Here is a 22,380-nt window from a genome sequence, read left to right as displayed (position 1 = left end):
AGCCAGCAACAGAGGGAGGCAGAGGAGACTAGAGCGAAGGAGAGAGCTCCACTCACTGTTTTTTTCGCGATGATTCACTCTTGTCTTTCCTCCTCCTACTACTCTTCCTCTCCTCTCTTCCTCCTTCAGCTCACAGACACAGGCATTTGACCATTTCAGGCCAGTCACATGCTGTAGCTGCAGAAAACACTTTGAGAGCACATCGCACCACATGATGCAAAGCGCCTGGTCCAACAAAAATTAAAAAAACAAACAAAAACAAATACAGGACTGGAAATGTGCTCACATTTTGTTGGCTCCTCTAAGGGTTTTTCACTTTGTTTTCTCTTATGCATTTACAGTATGGTAATGTTTTCATTACGTTTTCCTCCCAGTCATTTAGAGACTATCACAAGCTCCGAGGGTTGGAATCATCAGTGAGGCTTTCAGGCTTTTCGCTGATGGAGTCTTTCTTTTCTATTCAGTTTTTTGAAGTTGGGATTCCTATGACATCCCAGTACAGTTTATGAGACATAAGCTAATCCTATTGAGAATGTACTGTATGTTTGTAAAATGACAATCTGTCCAGCTCTCTATTATTAGGTTTGATATGGCTCTTGTAATACTGTAGTGGCTTGAATGACTTTTGTTTTTGTGTTCAGAGGGAAATGAACTAACCATGTTTCCTGTGTTTTTAATGTTCAGTCACCACATTACGTCTTTTCCTCTGGTTATGCACAAGGACTCTCGTTTCCTTCACCATTTAAAATACAGAACATGGTCTAGAAGGTTGTAACGCACCTGTAAGACATCGGGCATACAGTACTATAAATATCTTTGGACTCATGAAGTCAGATGTATCTTGTTATCATTAAAATATTTTTGTCGGTATTTTGTACATCTTGTCTCTTTCATCACAGCTTGTTTACTTTGAGCTATATCAAAGTAGTGTAAACACGAGGAGCATGCACATCATGTGTCATCAGATGTGATGTTGTGGGACAGTAAAAGAGGTAGAATTCATTCCCTGCCTAGTGATTCAATTGTCCGTCTTTTGTGCTCCTGTGCAAGAAAAAGCCACATTGCCATGTCTTTGTCATGGATGAGGAGGAAAAAGAAAGAACAGTCTGTGGTATAAATTCAACCAGCTCCCAGCAGGTTAGCAGAGAAGGCCCAGCCGTCTCAGGTATACACACAGGTTAAAAGACACCCCATTCTCGTTTGACTTGCCGCCTCCTTTCTGACAGTGAAATACGGGCTGTGTTTAAAGTTTCAAGGACTGGAAATATCCACCCTATTGAAAGGCCTAAACATTTACGTCAGCGGCTCTGGATTGTATGAAATGCTTTGGGGTGGGTTGAGGGTGTCAGTTTTTATGAGTTCCCCCAACAGTGTGTATTGCCTCGCTAAACATTTAGACAATGTTCTGATTTGAAAAGTAGACTTCCAAAGTGTTGTTTGGGGGGTTTAAGTCATTCTAGAGTTAAGTTAAATGTACTGAGGTGGATTTGCACTGCCCAAATATGGGAGTCTGAAACACAAATCCTGTCCTCATCATTTTTCCATTCGCCTGCAGTGTGACAGGGAAGAATAAATGCCCACATACTGTAACGTCTGAGTGAGATGAGGTCTTCAACTTGAACACAAATATGGGCTAAGTGCCACGCCATAACACATCATACAGCTTCTGTAATATCTGCACCTGTGCAGTTCAGTGCGAAGCTGCCTTGCAGAGTCTGCCACAGTGCAGTTTTTTCACAGCCGAGCTCTGAGTGTGCAGTGGCATTAAATGACCACTGGGTGGCGACATCTCTCTGCTGCTTGTCTCAAGAGCAGGAAACACGTGGTGTACATAAGCAGGGTCAATACAGATATGTGGAAACATAGCCTATATAGTACTTCCATGCCATTTCACTTTTTGATAAGTGCGGGTTAAATATAATTGATTGAATCCAAGAATGGTTCCTTAAAGCTGGAATGAGTAGGCTACAAGCACTTGTAAGAGGTGGACAGTCTCTTGGCTTAATTTTTCTTCTGCAATTGTTTAAGTATTTGGTGGCACTGATTCTGTTTTTAAGTGTGATTATGAAGTGTCCAGACTTCCCATTGAGTTGTCCTCATTTCATAGCCAGGTCTTAGTGTATTGGAAACTATTGCACAAACAAAACTTATGCCACAGAACAATCCAATATGGAATAACAGATGCATTTTGTATTATGTTTTATAGTGACTTGATGAATAAGTATCTATTTTGCACTTAATGAATAATGAAGATATTGTCTTAGGTTACAGTGAGTAGCAAAAGACGTACAACCTTGTTTGTTAACAAGGACAATCCACTGCTGTGATCAAAGCTACTCCAAATTTAGTCAGTGCATTATCTTATTCAATAATATACCAAGCTTAAGCAGCCTGAAAACTTCTGATTAGAAATAAACAAAATATTAAGATCTACTCTTAAAAACAGAATGTCAACTTGAGTTGACTAAAGCCTTTTGAGATTAACTGTATGGTTTCAAAACATGTGATTCCTGCAATACAATACAATAAAATAGAATATTAAGTCTTTGTGGAGTGTTTATGAAGACCCATATCTATCTATCTATCTATCTATCTATCTATCTATCTATCTATTCTCAACCACCTCGTTTTATCCTGAAGTGTTCAATTCAATATCTACATTCAAAAGAACTTTGCAAATACATTGAAATACTTGTGGGCGTCACATAGCAGTTATGAAATTTGCAATAAATCAGCCTTCACAGTGTAGAGAAAGTGGGTGTTGTAGTGTGTATTTTCCACTGCAGAGTGTGTATAGTGTGTATTTTCCACTGCACACAGATAGAAAGGGACATGTGCGCTACATGCCAACACATCCACTGACACAGTTGCCTGGTGTCACACTATAGTCACGGAGCTGTGATAAGACAATTCACCGGGATGAGAGAAATTATGCCGCATCACCCTCGGCCTGTGGCAACAGTGCAACAAGTCTGAGCCGAATGACCGACTGGCAAAACAATGAGCTGCTGGCTGAAGCCGAAATCTCCCAGCGTGCATACAACGGGTTGGTATGGCAACAGAGGCTGTATCAATATGGGAGCAGCAGAGATCAGGTCTGAGAGGAGGCTGAGCTGCAGCCAGACTCTGCGTCTCTGAAGGGAGAAACCTGAGCTAGTCGGCTCCAGGTGCTTTGTGAACGGCTCCCCTGCGCTCTAGTGTGAACTAATGAATTAATGACTGGGTGCCTGCGTTCCATGGATGAATCATTTAAGACCCATCCAGGGTGAATAGGTGCACCCCTCTTCTGTCTCTTGCTGGACCGCAGAAGAGGAACGTCCTGCCCTGGTCTGACAATATGTACTGACATAGTGGTTTGTTTACAAGAGACAAGAAAAAAGTATATATTCTGAATTTTCAATATCCCTATGTCCCTATGCTGAGTGTTATTACATCTAAGAGTGGAACCTCTATAGCCCAGCTCAGTTTCTCGAGGGAATACAGAGTGTGTTGCTCTCAGGAGGAAAAATGCTGACACAACTCACTGTGCTCAGGTTACTGTCAGCCTCAAAAGGCCTGTACCAGACCAGATCCACTGTACTCAGCAGTCAGGAGCACACACAACATGGTAGATCCCAACTCACACACACACACACACACAGCCATACACATGCAGATACTGTATGCATACACACATACAAACGTCCAGTCAAAGCTTAATGAGAGAGAGAGAGAGAGAGAGAGAGAGAGAGGGAGAGAGAGAGAGAGAGAAGAACAAGCTCTCGTCAGACCCAAACCATGCAGGAATCTGCTGTATATTGCAAGTAATGGTTGACCTGACTTCATTTTTTTTCTGTCAGGTTTTGGATTTTACAGCTCAAATGGTATGTGTGAACCTCCATCCCATATGGGCTGACAGTGACACCTGGATCGGTAGCCTGTTATTCAAAACAGCGAGGGGAAGCTTGTGGCTTATAGGCACATTGTTGTGTAGTTAAACCACACCGACAGGCCCTGCAGCACGGGGGAGTGGGGTGGTGTGATGCCTGCTACAGGATATACAAGTAAAAGGGTGGGGTCTGCCTTGGGGGACTGGAGCAGAGTGTTGACAGGCAGGGCAGAGACCGGCTCAGGAGGCTATAGTAGGTAGAGTAAATGTCACTGACTGATGCTGGATGGGTCAACAGATCATTAAAGCTATTGTGATTCAGCTTTGACAAAATGGCAAAATAAACAACAATGCCTCATAAACTATCACAGTTTAAATAAAGGTATGATCATGTGTTGAGGGCATGATTCAGCATAGCAATATAGCAAAAAGTTATCTGGTAGGTGTGTGTGATAAATATAAAGGTGGGTGTGCATAATAGTGGGGGTGGGTGGGTGGGTGGTTGTGGTGGCGGTGGGTGGGGGGGTTGAGAGATAGAGTACAGCTCAGATCTGACCAAAGTAAAATTAATCAAGCTCTCAAGCTCGATTACGAGCTGAAAATAGCTGCAGCTTATTTTAATGAGATTGCTATGCAGTACTTTGCTGTAGGCTCAGTTTATAGCTGTCCAGCAAAGGGGTGTCACACACAGTTTCTCTCTCTCTCTCTCTCTCTCTCTCTCTCTCTCTCTCTCTCTATCTATGTTCTTTAAATGGTATTGCTTCTTCAAGGTCTTATGACACTCCACACACCAGTTTCTAACAATTGCTCAGGGCTGGGGTGTAGGAAAGAACATTTGCTTGTCAAATTATCTCATTTACATTGTAAAAAAAAAAAAATGGGTCCAAATGTTTTGACTTGGCTTTTACCTCTACTGCATTTGCAATATATCAGTGTCGGACAAGTGTCTCTTTTGGTCCTGCTTTTGTAAAATACAAATGTTCATACACTTACGTAATGGACAGATATCCCTTCAGTCTAGGGATTAAATAAAAATTGCGTTGGATCATTACTGTGTATTCCTTACCAAAAAAAACAACTCCTCCCATGAATCTCCAGGCATCCTTATTTGGGAGGAGAACGTCTTGAGTGCATGTGCCATTCATTGAAAAGGAGTGTTATAGGTGTGGTCTCTTAACAAATATCCAATTAAATGTAATTTATCTGTGCAAGTGGGCGGAGTTTCGGAGGGAAACCCTGACAGCGAGTGGCTGGTGGCTGATGGAGGGGGCGGGGCTTGGAGACGGAAGTGTCTCCCGACTGGCCCAGCTGTCATCTAGAAGAGAGGAGACCATTTACACCGGCTGCCTAGGAAATGCAGAAAAAGGAAAAACGCTAAAATATGGCAACATCAAAACGATAAGGTCATGCCACCAAACTGAAGGTAGCTATGCACGATATATTATCAAATACGCTTATTTGTCGATATGTGCGAACGGCAGATGAGTTGCGTATTTCGAGAGCTAAAAATGATGACAAGGATTGGTAGGCTGTGTGACATTGAACATACAGGACACGAAACAGACGAGGTCGTTTAAAGAGCCATACACCATTTCCAACTTATTATGTCCTGGAAAATTCCGCCGTCCTGCCGCTGAAAACGTTTTCGTGTACATGACTGAAAATTTGAGCAACGTTGTAGCGATACGTGTCTATTGCTTCCCAGTTCGTTTGCAAATATGCTACAACGTATGTACTGTAGTAGCTTATCGGCTATTATCCTAGCCTAGCGGCTTGGTGAAGGGAACTACCCTAGATTCAGAACAGACAAGAGACGTCATCAACATTTTCCTCTATTTAAATCATCGCGGATGAGGAGGTCATTGCTGAAAAAAGGAATATTATTCGGTAGGTGTCCGTGCTTTAACCGTCCACCGCGCTCGAGCATTTACAGACACACTGCAGTGCATAAACGGACTTAAAATTTGACCATTGCAATCTGTATGATTAATAGGGCACATGGAAAGTGGCGGAGCAGCTGTTAGCTTGCTGCTAGCTGCATAACGACCTTTGGAGACGTCAGCTTCACTAGCTCAGGCTGCTAGCTGCCTTCGCAGTCAGCCTACGCTGGTTAGGTTGGGTGTTTTCCGTGGTTGCTTGCTATGCGAGTGTAATATTTCATCCAGGCCTCCCATGGCTAAGCGAGTCAATGATTTAATCTCATTGATTACATCACAAGACCGGGCAGGGTGCAGCCCTAGCAAAGTCACTGCGTCTGGCGAGGCTTGTTTTTGAGGCCAAATCAAATTGAGGTGTAACAGCCCTTTTGCCTTTTTTGTCACCCCTTCCTCCCCCTTCCTTTCCCCTTCAACCACGTTTTAGGATAAAGAAGACAGTGAAAGACAAAAGTCAAGTGAGGATTTACTGGGTTTCATAAATGGGGGACTACGGGTTCGGAGTCCTGGTGAAGAACAGCAGTAGTAACAAATCTGCTTTCCCTGTAAGGATCCCTCCTCACCTCCAACCTCAGCACCCCCACCACCCCTCCAACCCCCCCAGCCCCCCTTCCTTCGTAAACAACACCTGCTCTACCAATGGGGGCAGTGCTTGGCTGTTCCCTGCCGTAGCCCAACACAGTAACATGCAAGATGAGATTCTGGAGTCAGACAAGTCCAAGGCCTTGGACCTCCAGGAAATGCAGGAGAAGTCTCAGGTCCAGGCCCAGCCTCAGACCCTGTCCCCGGGCCAGCAGGAGGCAGGTGGGGGCCTAGGGGAGCTTGAGGGTGCTCTGCCTGAAGACGGCTCATTGGAGAAGGGCTCTTTGGAGAGCAGTGGTGGGAAGGAGAAGCTGAGGATGGAGTCCCCGGTGCTCAGTGGGTTCGACTACCAGGACAGCCTGGGAATGGGTACGAGCTGTGCACAGTCCACCTCCTCTTCCTCCTCGCTGACCAGCTTCAACAACTGGTCCCCTGCTGTCCCGTCCAACCCGTCTCCGGTGGTTGGGGAGGACGTCGGAGGGTTCTTCGGCCCCGCTGGCTCCAACGCCAATGGACCTCCCCTGCTGTTCCAGAACTTCTCCCACCACGCCGGGCCCGGCTTTGGGGCGGGGGGCAGTTTCTCCCCCCAGATAGGACCAGTCTCCCAACACCACCCCGCTCCTCCCCCGCCTCACCCCCAACACTACCATCCCCACAGCCAGGGGGTCCCACAGCAGCACCGTCGCTCCCCAGCTAGCCCCCACCCGCCCCAGCCCTCTTTCCCTCCGCACCCCCATCGCACCGGAGCCTTCACCCAGCTGCCCCACCTGGCTCCTGCTCAGAGCAAACCCCCTTCACCTTGGGGAAGCTACCAGAGCCCCTCCACCCCCACATCCACTTCCTGGAGCCCTGGTGGCGGCTATGGTGGCTGGGGAGGCACACAGGGGGTTCGGGAGTACCGCAGGGGGCTCAATGGAGGGATGACGGCCCTTAACTCCATTTCCCCACTGAAGAAGTCTTTCCCCAATAACCAGGTACATGAGATTGTCACCAATAAAGACCTAGCAGACCCTGGCATTCATTCATGATGTTATATTGTACAATAAACTGAATCTAGGAGAATTGTGTGAAACTCATCTAACTGCCCTTCAGGTCCCCTCTCAGAAGTACCCCAGAAATAGCTCTGGCTTCAATCACAAGGGGTGGATGGAGGACAGTATGAGCCGCAGTGACACCATCTACCCTTTCCAGGTGAGCATGTCACATTGGCAATAATCAGGCTGTTGTTTAGGGACATACTGTGAAAAAGGGAATAGTTGGGTTGGATACCTAGAGGAACTACAATTTAGTTGCTATTCACTTGGAAACAGCAGCCAACCTAGGCTGCAGACCTACCCCTCCACACATTGTAAGAACGCCTTGTGTCCTTGTGTATCCCCCCAGTGGTAAACGATGTTTATCCTATTAAACATGCTCATCTGTATCAAATTCAACAAATAAGCCATTGAGCAAAACAGGATGCCGTAAGTAGATCATCTGATACAATACGTGACAGTTAAGCCAACAAAACAGACAAATTGAAACTTACATGTGAGGTTGTTATCTAGATCATTTGGTTTAGGAGGAGCAGTCTTATCTTTTGGTCACATGGCCTTGCTCTTGTCCTGATTTGTGTTGTCTTGTGTTCTACTGCAGCTTTGCATGCTCTCAACTAGGGCTGCAACTAACGATTATTTTCATTGTCGATTAATCTGTCGATTATTTTCTCGATTAATCGATTAGTTGTTTGGTCTATAAAATGTCAGAAAATGGTGAAAAATCTCGATCAGTGTTTCCCAAAGCCCAAGATGACGTCCTCAAATGTCTTGTTTAGTCCACAACCCAAAGATATTCAGTTTACTGTCATAGAGGAGTAAAGAAACCAGAAAATATTCACATTTAAGAAGCTGGAATCAGAGAATTTTGACTTATTTTTCTTAAAAAATTACTCAAACCGATTAATCGATTATCAAAATAGTTGGTGATTAATTTAATAGTTGACAACTAATCGATTAATCGTTGCAGCTCTGCTCTCAACCCATTTAGATACTGTCGGGCACCTCCTCGCTCTTGTTATTTTTTTAGTCATCACAGCTTTCCTTATCTTTGGATTGGTTACAACGCTGGAGTGAATATATCTTTCATCTTATGCCATTCAATTAGGATTGGTATTCATTTGAAATTGGCTTAGTGGAAGGACACATTTTTTCACCCTTTTCTCTTATCTGATGCAATCAGAAACAGTGGAGTTGTTATTTGATTGCAGCAATTATGTAGGCGATTTTAGCAAAACATATTCTGGGCAACATTTTGTGTTTACCGTGCTTTCCACTGAAGGTCTCTATGGGGGGTGTTCTCTTTGAAGGACAACAGTATTTCTTTTTTTTATTAGCATCTTAACAGACTATGTCAGGGTTGTGGCAGCTTGGGCTGCTTTAGATGGTGACATACCTAGTGGGGACAGAAGAGGCTAATTGTTGTCTTCCTCTTTTTCAGCAGGAGAGAACACGGTCCTTTGATGGTTTCAGTATGCATTCTCTGGAGAACTCTCTGATTGACATTATGAGGGCTGAGCAGGATTCCTTGAAAGGTTGGTTCCCACACTAACAATAATAAGGAAGGGATATTTTTTCCCCCACAGCTGGCGTTGATGAATGCAGGCGTTTGTTGCATGTATTTGACAGCAAGTAGAAAGGGTAGAAATGAGATATTATTTCATAGGGATGGGATGGGGATATGGTTATGTCACGATATGATAACGCTATATGGAGTTCACGATTCGATTCAAGCATGATATGATGTAATAAATAAAAGTTCAATGACAACAAAGTATGACTGTGCAGAATTATGTGTATTCCTGAGCCACAAATCTTTCTAGCACTGGCTTGCTAGAATATAAACAGCAATTTAAAAATGCTAAATTAAAAGTGCAAATAGTGTAATTTAGATGGAGACCTTATGAAATTGTAATGGGCAACTACAGCAGGATAAAATGGAGCTAATATCGTGATTCATTTTTCTGTCCCCACGATACGTATTGTCACTTTTTTACATTGCGATATATTGAATTTTGATATACGTTCCCATCTCTATTATTTCACAATGTTGATATTTGATTGTTTTCTGCTGACTGCCGGACTTCAATGTACAGATGCAGTCTGTGTCCTGGGAGCCAATCATTAGGTGCCAGTCCATCTAGGATATTGTGCAGAATCTGCCGAAACGGAGAATGCATGGAGGCACTTTGATCTCGGTTTAACTAATTCTGTCATGAATTAAACATTTCAGCTCAGTTTTGTTACAGTCCATCTTAAAATAAACTTTTTTTTCATCACAGGGAAGCAGCCTGCTCTACTGAAAGACTTTTTCCATATGCTACTTTGGGCCAGTTGGTGCATGCACCTTCATTTCTGCAACTTCCCTCTCTGATCATTTATACCGTCTGCTGCCATCCGTCTTCAAAGTGTTTTCCATTATTTGATTTACCGTAGAGTTTCCTCAGTAATCAAAAACCTACTGATGTGTATAAAATGACTTCCACAGTTGTCACGGATAAAACAGTCAGATTTATTCCCATGGTCTTCTCATATATCACATTACACTAACTACTCATGCTTAGGCTACATGTCAGAATTGAGGCACTATTAGATTTGCCAATCTGCTAAATCTCCATACTTTTACCTAATGTGTGAAATCTTGAATTGCCCGTCGTCCTACAGACGTAGAACAGAGCACATTACCTCAATCCATTCCAACATAATACTTGTGGGTTAGTGAGCTATTGATATTTCAGGGAAAGGAATTAATTATTGGGACTCTGGGTGGGAATCAGATTGGCTGAGATAGTGTTATGAACCCGCCATTAAATTTCCTGTCTTGTGTCAATGTAGGACGCTACGGCTTCTCTCATCAGGGTGGAGACGGGCCTCTGCCTATGAATGGTATGTAAATGGCACACATGCAAATTTATAGTGCTGTAGCAGTGTTTATTTATGATGACCATGTGCCTTTTTAAAAAAACAAAAACAAAACCCATTTCAAGAGTGTTTTGTGTTGTTTTACATGCAGCCAGAAGTTATGGCAGAAGACGAGGTAAAGCTTGTTGAATGTGTTTGTCTTGTTTTATGTAATGCTATTTACAAAGCAGCCATGACACCTCACATGATGACTCTGGTTTGGCCTCTGTGTTTGTCTGCTGACTCTTCAGTGTCACTGCTTATTCTGCCTTGAAATGTTGTCTGGGTTTGATCCCTTTTTCTGCTGGGCTTGTAGGCCTTGCCGTGGTTGCTTGCCAAGAACTAGTGGTGAAATAATCATATTTTCATTTTGTCATCAAAAACACAATCATTGCTGCTTCTGTATGTAGTTTCTTGACATTATGTACTGTATGTTACGTCTAATGTACAAAAATTCTTTCCTCATTGTAATATTAAAACACATTTTCAAACATAAAAATTCTTATCCTGATTTAACTTTGGTAGTGGTGAGCCAATATGTGTAATCCAGATTATTTTAGCATCCATTCTCCCCCCTAGGCCATTCCTCTCTCTTCCCCATGGAGGATGAGCGCTCCTTTGGAGAGGAGGAGTCAGGTGACCAGGGGCTTGCTGGCCTTGGCTCCGCCCACTGCTTCCCCCACCTCAACGGCGAACGCGTCGAGCGATATTCGCGCAAGGTGTTTGTTGGAGGGCTTCCCCCAGACATAGACGAAGGTATTTTTGATGGTGGTGCCTGTAGTAGTCACACAATGCCATTACTACACCAATATGCTTGTTTCTTTTTCTCTAACTTGTCACCTTGCCTCTCTCAGATGAAATCACCGCCAGTTTCCGTCGATTTGGTCACTTGTTTGTAGACTGGCCACACAAGGCCGAGAGCAAGTCCTATTTCCCACCAAAAGGTGAGTTGAAAATTTTTTTGTGCCCACAAATTGACTGATGAGTATTTGTTCATTGTGTGGGCATGTATTAACTGTATGTCCAACCTCTCTAGGATATGCATTCTTACTGTTCCAAGACGAGAGCTCTGTTCAGGCTCTGATTGATGCCTGTATTGAGGAGGATGGGAAGCTTTACCTGTGTGTCTCCAGCCCCACCATCAAAGACAAGCCTGTGAGTGTGTCATTCTGTGTGGCTGCAAACGTATATACTCACCCAGCAAGTCTAAAACTGACACGAATGTTAAAATCATAGAATGAGAATCACACTGGATCAACTGGATTTTAGTGCTTCATGCAATCTACTTCAGCACACTTAAGATGGCTGTCATAGAATTTTGATCCTATTATGTAAATAAGCTTTGTTTTGAGTTTGTACAGTCCATGAGTCTCAGAAAGCTGAAACATTTAATAAAGCTTGAATTGTAATGCTCAGCCAAGTGATGGCTTTGCCATAGTAACCACGTCAAAAAACAGCAGGGAGAAAAGGGTTTTTAAAGTGGCACAGGATATAGTCATAATAAAGGGGTTGGAAGCACCTTACTTGTGCAACGTCAAAATGTGTATTCAAGCTTAAAAAGCGCATAAAAGAACAACAGCGCATAATGAGCAGGTGAACAAATATAGGCTATAAACATGCAGAATTTCAAGCTCAGTGCTCTTCCTCAGGCAGCATTGAAGGGGAGTGGAAGCCAAAGTAATCCATCAGCTCTCTAGCTTTCATGCTCTGTACCAATGCTCATTTTCATTGCAAAACATCAAAAATGCAGCGGCAACCATCTGAAGGACACCAGTCAAATGAGCAATCAAGAATGTTTATTTCAGTGGGAATGCCTGTTCTGTCTATTTTAATTATTTGGCAATATTTATACTGTATAACCCAGGAGGATGTTATATCTGCCCTCCTCACACAAAAAGGCTACAAATATTAAGTGGTGACCTTACCAGCTGGCGGACCTATTTCACTCTCAGTCCAGGGACTTCCAGTGAAAAGGCCCAGCCACCACCGACGACATCCTGCAGTGGCAGCCAAATCGAACCTAAGGAAATTGTTAATCCATATCACATTAGCAGCAAACTGCTTTCATGGTCGCAATCCAAAATAAGCTCACAAAGGAAGAGAGACTGAATAAAAGGTAATTAATCTTCTTTTTTTTTTCTTTTGTAGGTCCAGATCCGGCCCTGGAACCTAAATGACAGTGACTTTGTGATGGACGGCTCTCAGCCACTGGACCCAAGGAAGACCATCTTTGTTGGGGGCGTCCCACGTCCCCTGCGTGCAGGTACACTTGTCACTGAGGAAGATGTGATTGAAATGTTTGACACGGCTTTGCACTTTAAAAATATAATATGTTCTTGGAGGACTTTTTCCTTCTTGTTGTGTAGTGCTGCTGGTATCACATTATATGCATTGTGTATTGCCATTCCAGTGGAGCTTGCCATGATCATGGACCGTCTGTATGGGGGCGTGTGTTACGCCGGGATTGACACGGACCCTGAGCTCAAGTATCCGAAAGGGGCAGGGCGAGTGGCCTTCTCCAATCAGCAAAGCTACATTGCAGCCATTAGTGCCCGATTTGTTCAACTGCAGCATGGGGAGATTGATAAACGGGTGAGTCTAAACAGGATGTGTATATCTTGATAAGATATTTCACCTTTGAAATATTTAGCTGTGCACGCATTCACAGTTGGCTGGTTGATTTCCGGCCACATCTGCTCTCTGTGCTGGCTCTTACATTATGCATCCGGCCTCCTCTTTTTCTGCAATTCCCTCCCCTCTCTCCGTACCTCCTTTTTATCCCACTGTTTTCTATCATCCTTCCTCATTTCATCGCTCCTTCCCAGGTGGAAGTGAAGCCATACGTCCTGGACGACCAGCTGTGTGATGAGTGCCAGGGCACCCGCTGCGGGGGGAAGTTCGCTCCTTTCTTCTGCGCCAACGTGACCTGTCTGCAGTACTATTGTGAGTACTGCTGGGCAGCCATCCACTCCCGGGCCGGCCGCGAGTTCCACAAACCCCTGGTGAAGGAGGGAGGGGACCGGCCGCGACACATCTCCTTCCGCTGGAACTGAGGAGAGAGAGCGAGGGAGGGAGGGAGAGGAAGTGGGAATGGGGAGGGATTGAGAGAAAGGGGTAGTTAGGGAAGGGTTGCGGGCTACGATATAAAAAATAAATGCACTTTTCTTTTTGCTAGTTCCTTTTTAAGTTTAAAAAAAAAAAAAACTCCTTAATTTAATTTTTTATTTTTTTTTAAATTGGGCCTTCTAAAAGAAGTAAATGCTAAGAAAAAAGTGAAATCCCATTTATGTTTTGAATTTTTAAGTTTAAGTGTGCATGAGCATATGGATGCATTAGATTTGGATTTAGATGTTTTCTGACTTGACTGTACTTTCTTTTCTTGCGTTAGCTGGCAAAGCTGCTTACATTTGTTGTCAAGAGTAACATAAAATTTAAGTGAGGTTCGTCGTACCTGAATCAGTATACTAACTATGGAAGTTGCGTTTAAGAAGGGTGCATTTTCTTACTTTTTGCATGCAGGATTAGAGAACAACTGTACCACTTACCAAAGGTTGAGTGCAAATGGTTGGGTTGAACAGAGTAGGAACACTATTTCAGATGGTTGGATGATTTAATTTTTCAAGCAGCTCAGTGTATAGCATCTAGCCACGTCACAAAACAAAATCTCCCCTCAGTCTGGCACATGTCTTTAGATTGCTGGCATGAGTTTTTAGGTCTTGGTTTAAAAAAAAAAAAAAAATCGACACTTTGTAACCAGAAAGGGCAAACCAAAGATTGGCCTAAAACAAGTCATCAAAAGCAGATGTTGATCTGAGGGACGTCAGGATAATGGTGTGTCCTCTTGTCGTACGGCGGGGGAAGGCTGGAGTCGTCTTGAGTTTCGGATTGTGGGTTTCAGCTGATTAAGACATAGCCTTCAGGGCTCAGGTATTGGCAGTAGTATTTGCTCACTTTATATTGTCAGGGATATTAGCACTGGAAGCTAACATGCTAATGTAGTACAAACTAATGGGAATGCACAGTCCAGTCTCCCTGAGCTGTCCTCATGGTGTACCACTGCACGCTCTACCATGACTGGAGCTTCTATCACAAGTGTTGTGGTTGGATACGGTAGTAGCTGGACACTCTTTGAAGAATTTGCTGTCACAGAGATAAAGATATTATTTTATACATGGCCTGCTGATTTTTGTACAGTGTTTTATAGCTGATTATTTTGTCATGAACATATATACATTTATTATGCACTACTTTTCTAAATATTTTTTTCAATAGTCATTTTAGGCACATTTTTCACAGATGGGAGAACTCCTTTTGCAATACCTCATTTTTTTCACTTGGTGAAAAATAATTTTGTACCTTTGTTACTAAGAGATCTGCATTTATGGTAAACTTAATTTAAAAAGAAAAATGAATGATAATATAATTTTCAATTTAGCTTTTATATATTTAAGTGCTGGTAAATCTCAAAATCGTCTGGTGCATTGGTGTGATTCTGTAGAAAAAAAAAAGATAAGGCTAGCATAAGCCAGTCATACACAGATTCTCCTCTGTCCTAATAAACATAATTACAGGATCCTAAGGCATGACAAGACCTTTCTAAACTGATTTTGATAGTCTTGAAAATATATTCTGATATTCCGCTTCTAGTAGTAGTCAATAAGAATATCATAGGGTAAATGTTTTGGCTTTGGTCGATGTGAAATCTTCCCTTGTATCACCAGAATGAATGACAGCTGTTTAAATATTTAGATCCTCTTTCTGGGACTGCCTGTAAGTTCTAGTTATTCTTGGCATGCATGATATAATACAGAAATAACATGGCTAGTGTTAATGCAGGACCTAATGTAATGCACTAGATCTCCTTTTTCCTTTGACTTTGTTTTCCTTATCTCGTTGAGATCACCTCTCTTGTAGCCTCTCTTTACATGATATCGTCTGCCTTCCTTACATAGACATGCTGTTTATGCAGACTACACAGTGACAACACTTGGATGCGTTTTGTAATGTAGAGGACACTCAGTAGGACATAGGTGAGGAGACTTGATCACTTGACCCCCTTTGTGATGTGGCATGCTTTGGGACATAACCTGAATGTGATTAATGTTGCAAGTTAACTTTGAGCCATTATGTGCAATACTTATTCTTTCCAGAAACAAGTCTCCACAGTGTAAATCATTTAATCCATATAAATCATGCAATCATTTACACATTATTTGTTTCCTATTGTTCATGCTGGTGTCTGCAAGAAAAAAAAAATCTTTCTAATTTATACCTGAATTTATTTTTAAACATTAGTTTTGTGCTTATTTACTTATTTTGCTACTACCATGCTACTGTGATTGAAAACATTGTATATACTAGGTCGATAATGTATTTAGCATTTGCTATATTTTCAATTGAAATGTATAACTATCATTTTGATCAGATTTTTGTTATATTTTTGGGGTGATGTGTTAAACTCGTTGATGTGTCTAGTTTTTCTAATTGCTGTATTGTGCTCCACATTTTCAGATGAAAAGAATATTGATATGTCTGTTAGTATTACTTGATTGCAAAATTTCAATAGTTTTTAATTGTATGCTGGGAAGGTTGTATTTATTAACTTTTTTTTTTTTTTACCCGATATCATTTTGATTTTTATTAAGTCATTTCACATTTATAAGTTCCAATTTTTATATTTTCCTCCTGATTAAGTTACGCTATAATACAGACGTCAGTTTTTATAGTTGGTTTGTAGTATTGAAGTAAAAACAAAGATCTAATGTCATATATTCATTTGCAGCCAACTATTTATAACTGTATGCATACATTTGAAGTATTTGTAATGTGAGATGTTGAACGAATAAAACAACTGTGAGGAAGAATTGTTAGCCCACTGTTATTAATCAAGAAGTACGGTTTTTCCTTTATTTCAGGATTTCCCAGTGAAGGCTGTGATAAACTGGCTGCTATGTTTTTCAGTCTAGTAATTGTGATTTTTGTCTTTGTTGCCATTATTGTGTGACAGCAGCTTTCTGGCACATCTGGCTGGTTGGGTTGAATCAGGTCAGAGGTATTTATAGGCCCAGCTTATTTCAGGCCTTAATGAGGGCTATTTAGCTCAACTTGAACCTCACACGTTTTGTCTCGACAAAGCTTTTTCTAGAATCTCCTATTATGGAAATGATAAACACTGTGAACACTTTTTCTTTTTTCTGAAAAGTGAAATGTAAACACACACACACATAGGCAATGGCTGACTCATTATAATGAATGAAATCATTGAGGGATTTATCACCCCAATGATCAGATCTGATGAAAAATGCAATAACAGTTGCAATCACTGAATTCCTACTGAGTCATTTATTGCAGGGAATTGATAAAGCAGTGGTTACCAAATGTTTTAATGTCAATGATTCCCAATAGATATGCATTAGACCACAGACACTCATTTGACAAGGTTTTGTCCTGAAGACACCAATCTGAGAATAACTGAATACCTGTCTGTATACTGCAGATAGGGAGATAACAGCAGGTAGAGAGAAACCCTTGATCAAAATAGTCAATATTTTACATTTTCTCATGGTGCTTATTGTTTTGTCAATGGATAATTGGACTAGTGCTTTGGAATCTGCCTGCTGTAACTTCCCAGGTTTAAATATAAGTTTACTTTATGATGCAATTTTCACAAGTTAATCAGAATTGTTAAATGTACGTTTGTTAAAAATAGTGATCCCCTCAAGGGCCCCTGGAGGTCCGCGGACCACACTTTGGAAACCATAGAGTTGTCCAGCTGTCACTGCCACCTGCTGTCTGTTTTCAGAATTACTTTCCAATGCGCTACACACTCTCTTTAGGATAAAGCTGCACGTGTCACCCGTCCGGACATTAACGTTCGCAGAAGTGGAAAGCAGACATGTCTTCTTCTTCTTACAGTGTCAAAGTGCAGTTTAAGAGGAAAACACACGGCCGAGAGAAAAGGAGGTCAAATGATAGCTTCAAGACTGTTTATGTGCCACACTTTGGCTCACAGCTTAGCTCCAGTGAAAGAGATGGACCACAACCTGACGAGTATCAGATCGAGCTTCCCTCAACCTGCAGTCAGGACGGAGAAGTCCAAAACGGGAACAAGCGGGGGAAACGTGAAAAAAGTCGGTCAGCAAAAAAGGTCAAACTGACAAAGTCCTTCAGCTGTACAGTGTCCAACACAGTGAGAGCGGAGGACACATCACCGAGAAGATCGATGCCACAGTTTGCAGTGAAGATAAACAACACAGCTGTCAGCCGAGGAGGAGAAACACAGTGTAACTTGATGTTGCTGTTAGCTAGGTTAGCTCTAGCTAGTGCAGTGGTTGCTATGGGGCCCGGGGACCTCCAGGGGACCCTGAGGGGGTTTCAGGAGGTCCCCAGCTAAATGAGATATAGCTTGTCACAGCTATTTCACCCCTACAAGTTTATCCCAATGAAGGAATATACAGTACAAGGCTGATCATTTTAACTGTAGATTTCATGCTCCCCACTGCATCACCTCACTACAGAGAATAGACAGTTATGACAGCTCTATGCTAACTTTTAACTACAAAAACCTATTCAGTTGTGGTTCCTAAGGACAATATCTCAACAAATGGTCTGTGGATCTGTTTGGGGATCCTTAACATGACAATGAGTATAGCTAGCTAGACTAAAATATCATTAAACACACTAGATAAGCCTGTAAGCTAGTGCAGTGTTGGTTAGCTGTCAGCTTTGAGGAGGCTATACAAATCCTCACATTCACATCCACTTTCTGTATTTTCAGGTGCTAACACTGATTCTGACTATGTGAGAGGAGATGTTTTCACTTTCTCCCAGATACCCAACAACAACAAAGCAACTAATGAGAAGGAAAAGGTACGTATGATACGGGAGTTGATTAATGCCACAGAGCAGGAGGAGGAGAAGCAAAATACATTCACTTTGAACTGCATGTTAGCTGTCTATGATCTGACTGTCATAAACATTTTTAGTTCTTTCAAGTCATCAAATAATTTACCATATTCCCGTCAAGATTTTAGAGACATTACAGCACCTAGTATCAAAGTGATAACCTCAACTGGGCTATGATGAAAGTTAGGCCGAGTAAGTCGAGGAGCATCTCTGTTGTTTTGGGGAAACTGGCGAACAAAAGGTGCTACATAGATGAGGAAGCAGTTACAACGGTATTAGAGAAGCATGTCAAGAGCATAGGATGGTGGTATGACATGGCTGTAAATGATAATGATCAAATTCAGCAGCTATGGCAGGAAATAGTGAGAGGCATTGCGGTGAATTGAGGTGAAGATTACCAGGCGAGTTAAAGTTGAGGTGCCTGCAATTTGGTCTGTTGTCTCTGCTGATTTGACAGTATGTGAGATGCCTATATCAAAGATGTCAGAGAGGGTAGTTAGCTCATATGTTAGGAAATGGCTGACAGTGACTTTATGTGTGGCTTTGTATGGGAAAGGGATCGGCCAGAGCACACAGACAGAAATTAGCTGATTGTCATCTGATAGGAGTAGTATGATTGCTAGTATAGTGGTTGGGCAGCATAATCTTATTCTTAACTCTCCCCAGTTAGTTGGATGTTTGCTGGTATATTGGTCTGTTAGTATGGTGGTTTGGTAGCATAACCTTATTCCCAACAATTTGACGAACCTTAGCCGCTCTGGCTGAAGAGAAAGGATATCAGCTGGGGTCCAAAATATGGAAATCTATACAAGACAGGACTTATATGATAGTATCGCTATGGTAACTGGAGTGGGTAGTCATACACCGCCCTCACCTCTTGGTATAATTGTCTTACCGATGCTCACTGTTTGCTTACACAGTTCTGTTTCTGAACTGCTGAGCAGCTATTTCAAGCCAGAAGTGTCAGCCATCCCATCAGCCCATTAGTGGGAACTAGGGATAAGCCTAAGCAGAGGTGCAAGGAAGTGTACTGTAGGTGACTAATTGCTGTTTTGACTAATTGCTATGTTTGCTTGCTAACCCCAATGAGATACCCTCACTCACACACTCAACCCATAACATTTAGATTAGGTGGTGAATGGTGCTGCCTGTCTGATGGTCCTGTAGATGTATGACGGCGTAGCCTGATGTCCTGTAAGTCACCATTGGTGGGTTAGAACATCATTCTCTTGACATTTGAATTGGGCTTCTGTGTGAATACTTGCCCTGGATTATGGCACAAGGCATTTGTACATCCCATCCTGTGTATTAGTAAATATTTACATTCTTTAATGAAAGTCACCTTTTAAGTGCTTTAAAAAAAATGCAACACATGGTAGAAGAAACCAAATTAAAGAGTGTAAATAGGCTACAATTGCACAAGGGGATTTAGGATATGAGTTCAAATGGTTGGTTGTTTATCTTCAAAAAGAAATATTGAAATATTCGTGTTTACAATGGGAAAGCCATACCATGCCACTATATCATGCAAAATCTTGTGAGGTAACATTTGCACTGGGTGCCGCCATTTTGAAGTAGGCATGAACAATTGATTTAAGTAGAACTAGCAATTTAAAGTCAAAAACATGCCCATTGGCTTTGATGGATGAAGTTGACAGATATATTTCATTGCACACACCACATCTTATAACACTGAAATAAATTAATTGATGGATGAATGATACATAAATAAATTTTTAATAATGAATCTGTTTATTGAATTATTTATTTAACAATACATATATTTATTTATGATTACATTTCACTATTGATTATTTATTTAATCTTGTTCTGAATATTCCTCCATACAATCAAAGTAAGCGTGTGTCCTATTAACTCCATTTAGAAGATTGGCAACGTTGTTGAGGATGCTTCACCTGCTTCTCCTCCCTCTTCTCCTCCTCTGCAGCAGTAATCAACCCCCTTACTCACACACACAGGCTGGTTTCTACCGTTTAACCAACCAATCAAGCCCTTTTCTTGCTCCTCATTTCCTGTCCTGGACAGTCCAAGCTTGCTGTTCTCAGGACCATCTCCAAGATGCTGGAGGAGAACCGGTGTATCAGACAGAGACTGGCCTCCCTCAGCCAGGCCAGCTGTGGCCTCACTGGCTGACTGACCGGACTGACCCACTGCCCACGGCCAAGACAGGTTACACAGCCAAAACACATCCTCATGTATGCCTCTCCACAGCACATTTCTAATTAATGGGTGAATTTCTGTCCTTAAGCATGGAGACAGTATTTGGTATTTGGGATAAGTTGGTGTTCGTTTTTGTTTGTACTTAATATACAGTGGGACCAAAAGGCACTCTGCATGTATATACAGTATACTCTATACATGTTTATCAGAAAGAAATGTTTTTACACAGTGCTGGATGGGCACTGTTGTTTTATTAAAAAGAGTCCATATTCAAATCTTTCTTCTGAGTAAGTCTGGGCTTTTACAGTTTCATGAGGGAAGAAATTAAGGTTTTCAGTCATTATGGATGCTGGAAGCATTTTCAGCAGATTATTTTAGACAAACCTCCTATTTGTCCACTAGAGAGCGCCACCTCTTCTCTTATCAATGGTTCCAATGGCAAATCTCAATTATTGGTAACACTATTTAGACACACATTTTTGGCACACTGTTCTACCCTCTCTCAGAAATTTCACCAGCCAAGTTTACAGTAACATCAAAAAGTCAAAATGTTTGTACTGATACCATTCTGACTTGAGTTACTATGTTTTTGGTATTGTATTTTTCGCTTCTAAATTGTAAAAATAACACTTTTTGAATATGTATATTCAATTTAGGGGTACATTTTATGATTTCTATTCATAACACAAAATTGTAACGTTGCGAATGCTATTTTACATTTGCTTTCTATGATTGGAAAGATATTTATTATAGGGTAAGAAGTAGAGCAGACTGGCTTGATAGCTAACTAAACAATAGCTGCTAGCTTGTCAGCTGCTGTTGTTTTAGGTGGGAATAGTGTTCATGACTTCTAAGGCCAAAGAGCTATTGCTATTGCTATTTGGGGGAATTTTATAGTTCATGACTAAGATTAAGATTTCATAGCACAGTGTAAAATAAATGTAATTTATTCATTTTAAATAGTCAATCAATCAGTTATAGCATTTTCCAGTATAGGTCATGACAAACTGATTGTGACCTAAACTAGTTCACTAAAGTTTCTAGTGGAATCTGTCGCCAAAGGTTTGAAGTTTACTTATCTGGATTTATATTAGTAAACGTACTTAAGAACAACATATGGCTATGATTATTCTAACTGTAAAATAATTGATGTTAAACCATGGACAATTTAGTTTGTTAATTGTTGTGCAGTTTCTTAATGTTTTGATTGATGGGGCTCATTGCCTCTGTGTTTAGAGGCCAGTTGTTTTACCCTTTTATGCCTTTTGTGGTTGTTGCCTAATCCAAGTTCTCTGTAAATGTTCAGAGTGCTGCGTCTGTTAGTATTAACAGTATATTTACTGTCTTAAAGGGAGTTGGACAGGACCCTGATATACTACAGCAGCACGTATTTTCAACAAACTTTGACAACTTCTACAGCCTTTAAATGTTTATTGCCTCATCAAGTAGATAGCTCGCACAATTACTACATTAAAATCAATGATGCCTTGTCTTGACATACCTTTGGTCACTCATGTGATTATTTTCCTCATTACCTGTGAGCCACCTCACCCAGCCCAGTGCACACCTATAATCAAACATGTTTCACCTGTACATGCAGCCTGTCATTTAAAACAAGTTTGATGACAAGGTGCACTCTCAAAACTAATTGCTTTCTAAATGTTCATGTGCAACAAAAACTGCACAGCTGGTTTGAGCAACATATTGTTTCAAAACATAATTTGGTCACATTCCCAGTTCTCCTTAAGTCTACAAATCATCATAAGCAGCTTTAATGTAATGAGTAATGTAATCGCACCATGGTTGATTCAGCTTGTGTGAACATATAGAGAATTGAAGACGCCTTAATTACCATCCGAATGTGGGCTGTGTTTCATCAGTGAGGCTAACACCTTAGGCTAAATACAAGATATTGTTTTTGAACACATCGGTAACAGATAAAAACATTGAACATACACTATTGCAAGAAGTGGAG

The 22,380-nt window shown here is 41.5% G+C and overlaps 2 protein-coding genes across 4 annotated transcripts; both read left to right on the top strand.

The window, feature by feature from the left end:
- The first annotated feature begins 5,195 nt into the window (after nt 1-5,195).
- cpeb4a (cytoplasmic polyadenylation element binding protein 4a) lies at nt 5,196-16,183 on the top strand. 3 transcript variants are annotated; one of them, XM_071519215.1, is made up of 12 exons: nt 5,196-5,291; nt 6,230-7,358; nt 7,477-7,575; nt 8,863-8,953; nt 10,254-10,304; nt 10,432-10,455; nt 10,899-11,075; nt 11,174-11,263; nt 11,356-11,474; nt 12,468-12,582; nt 12,730-12,911; nt 13,145-16,183. In XM_071519215.1, exons 2-12 carry the CDS (start codon nt 6,285-6,287, stop codon nt 13,370-13,372), a joined length of 2,250 nt encoding a protein of 749 aa, XP_071375316.1. In that variant the 5' UTR covers nt 5,196-5,291; nt 6,230-6,284; the 3' UTR covers nt 13,373-16,183. The 3 variants fall into 3 exon arrangements, with proteins under 3 accessions (XP_071375316.1, XP_071375315.1, XP_071375317.1); XM_071519214.1 differs by having other exon boundaries at nt 8,860-8,953; XM_071519216.1 differs by lacking the exon at nt 10,432-10,455 and having other exon boundaries at nt 8,860-8,953.
- A 1,031-nt stretch (nt 16,184-17,214) lies between these two features.
- LOC139643914 (uncharacterized) lies at nt 17,215-20,386 on the top strand. Its single transcript, XM_071519211.1, has 3 exons — nt 17,215-17,602; nt 18,097-18,188; nt 20,271-20,386. The coding sequence occupies exons 1-3, from the start codon at nt 17,215-17,217 to the stop codon at nt 20,376-20,378; spliced, it is 588 nt and encodes a 195-aa protein (XP_071375312.1). The 3' UTR covers nt 20,379-20,386.
- Nucleotides 20,387-22,380: the final 1,994 nt, after the last annotated feature.

Source organism: Centroberyx affinis, unplaced genomic scaffold, assembly GCF_046629955.1.
Source record: "Centroberyx affinis isolate AG114_WGS23_722 - 3 ecotype Tasmania unplaced genomic scaffold, CSIRO-AGI_Caff_v1 ptg000675l_1, whole genome shotgun sequence".
NCBI lineage: Eukaryota > Metazoa > Chordata > Actinopteri > Beryciformes > Berycidae > Centroberyx > Centroberyx affinis.
The sequence above is the reverse complement of the archived record's forward strand: the minus strand, read 5'-3'. Positions and strand labels throughout refer to the sequence as shown.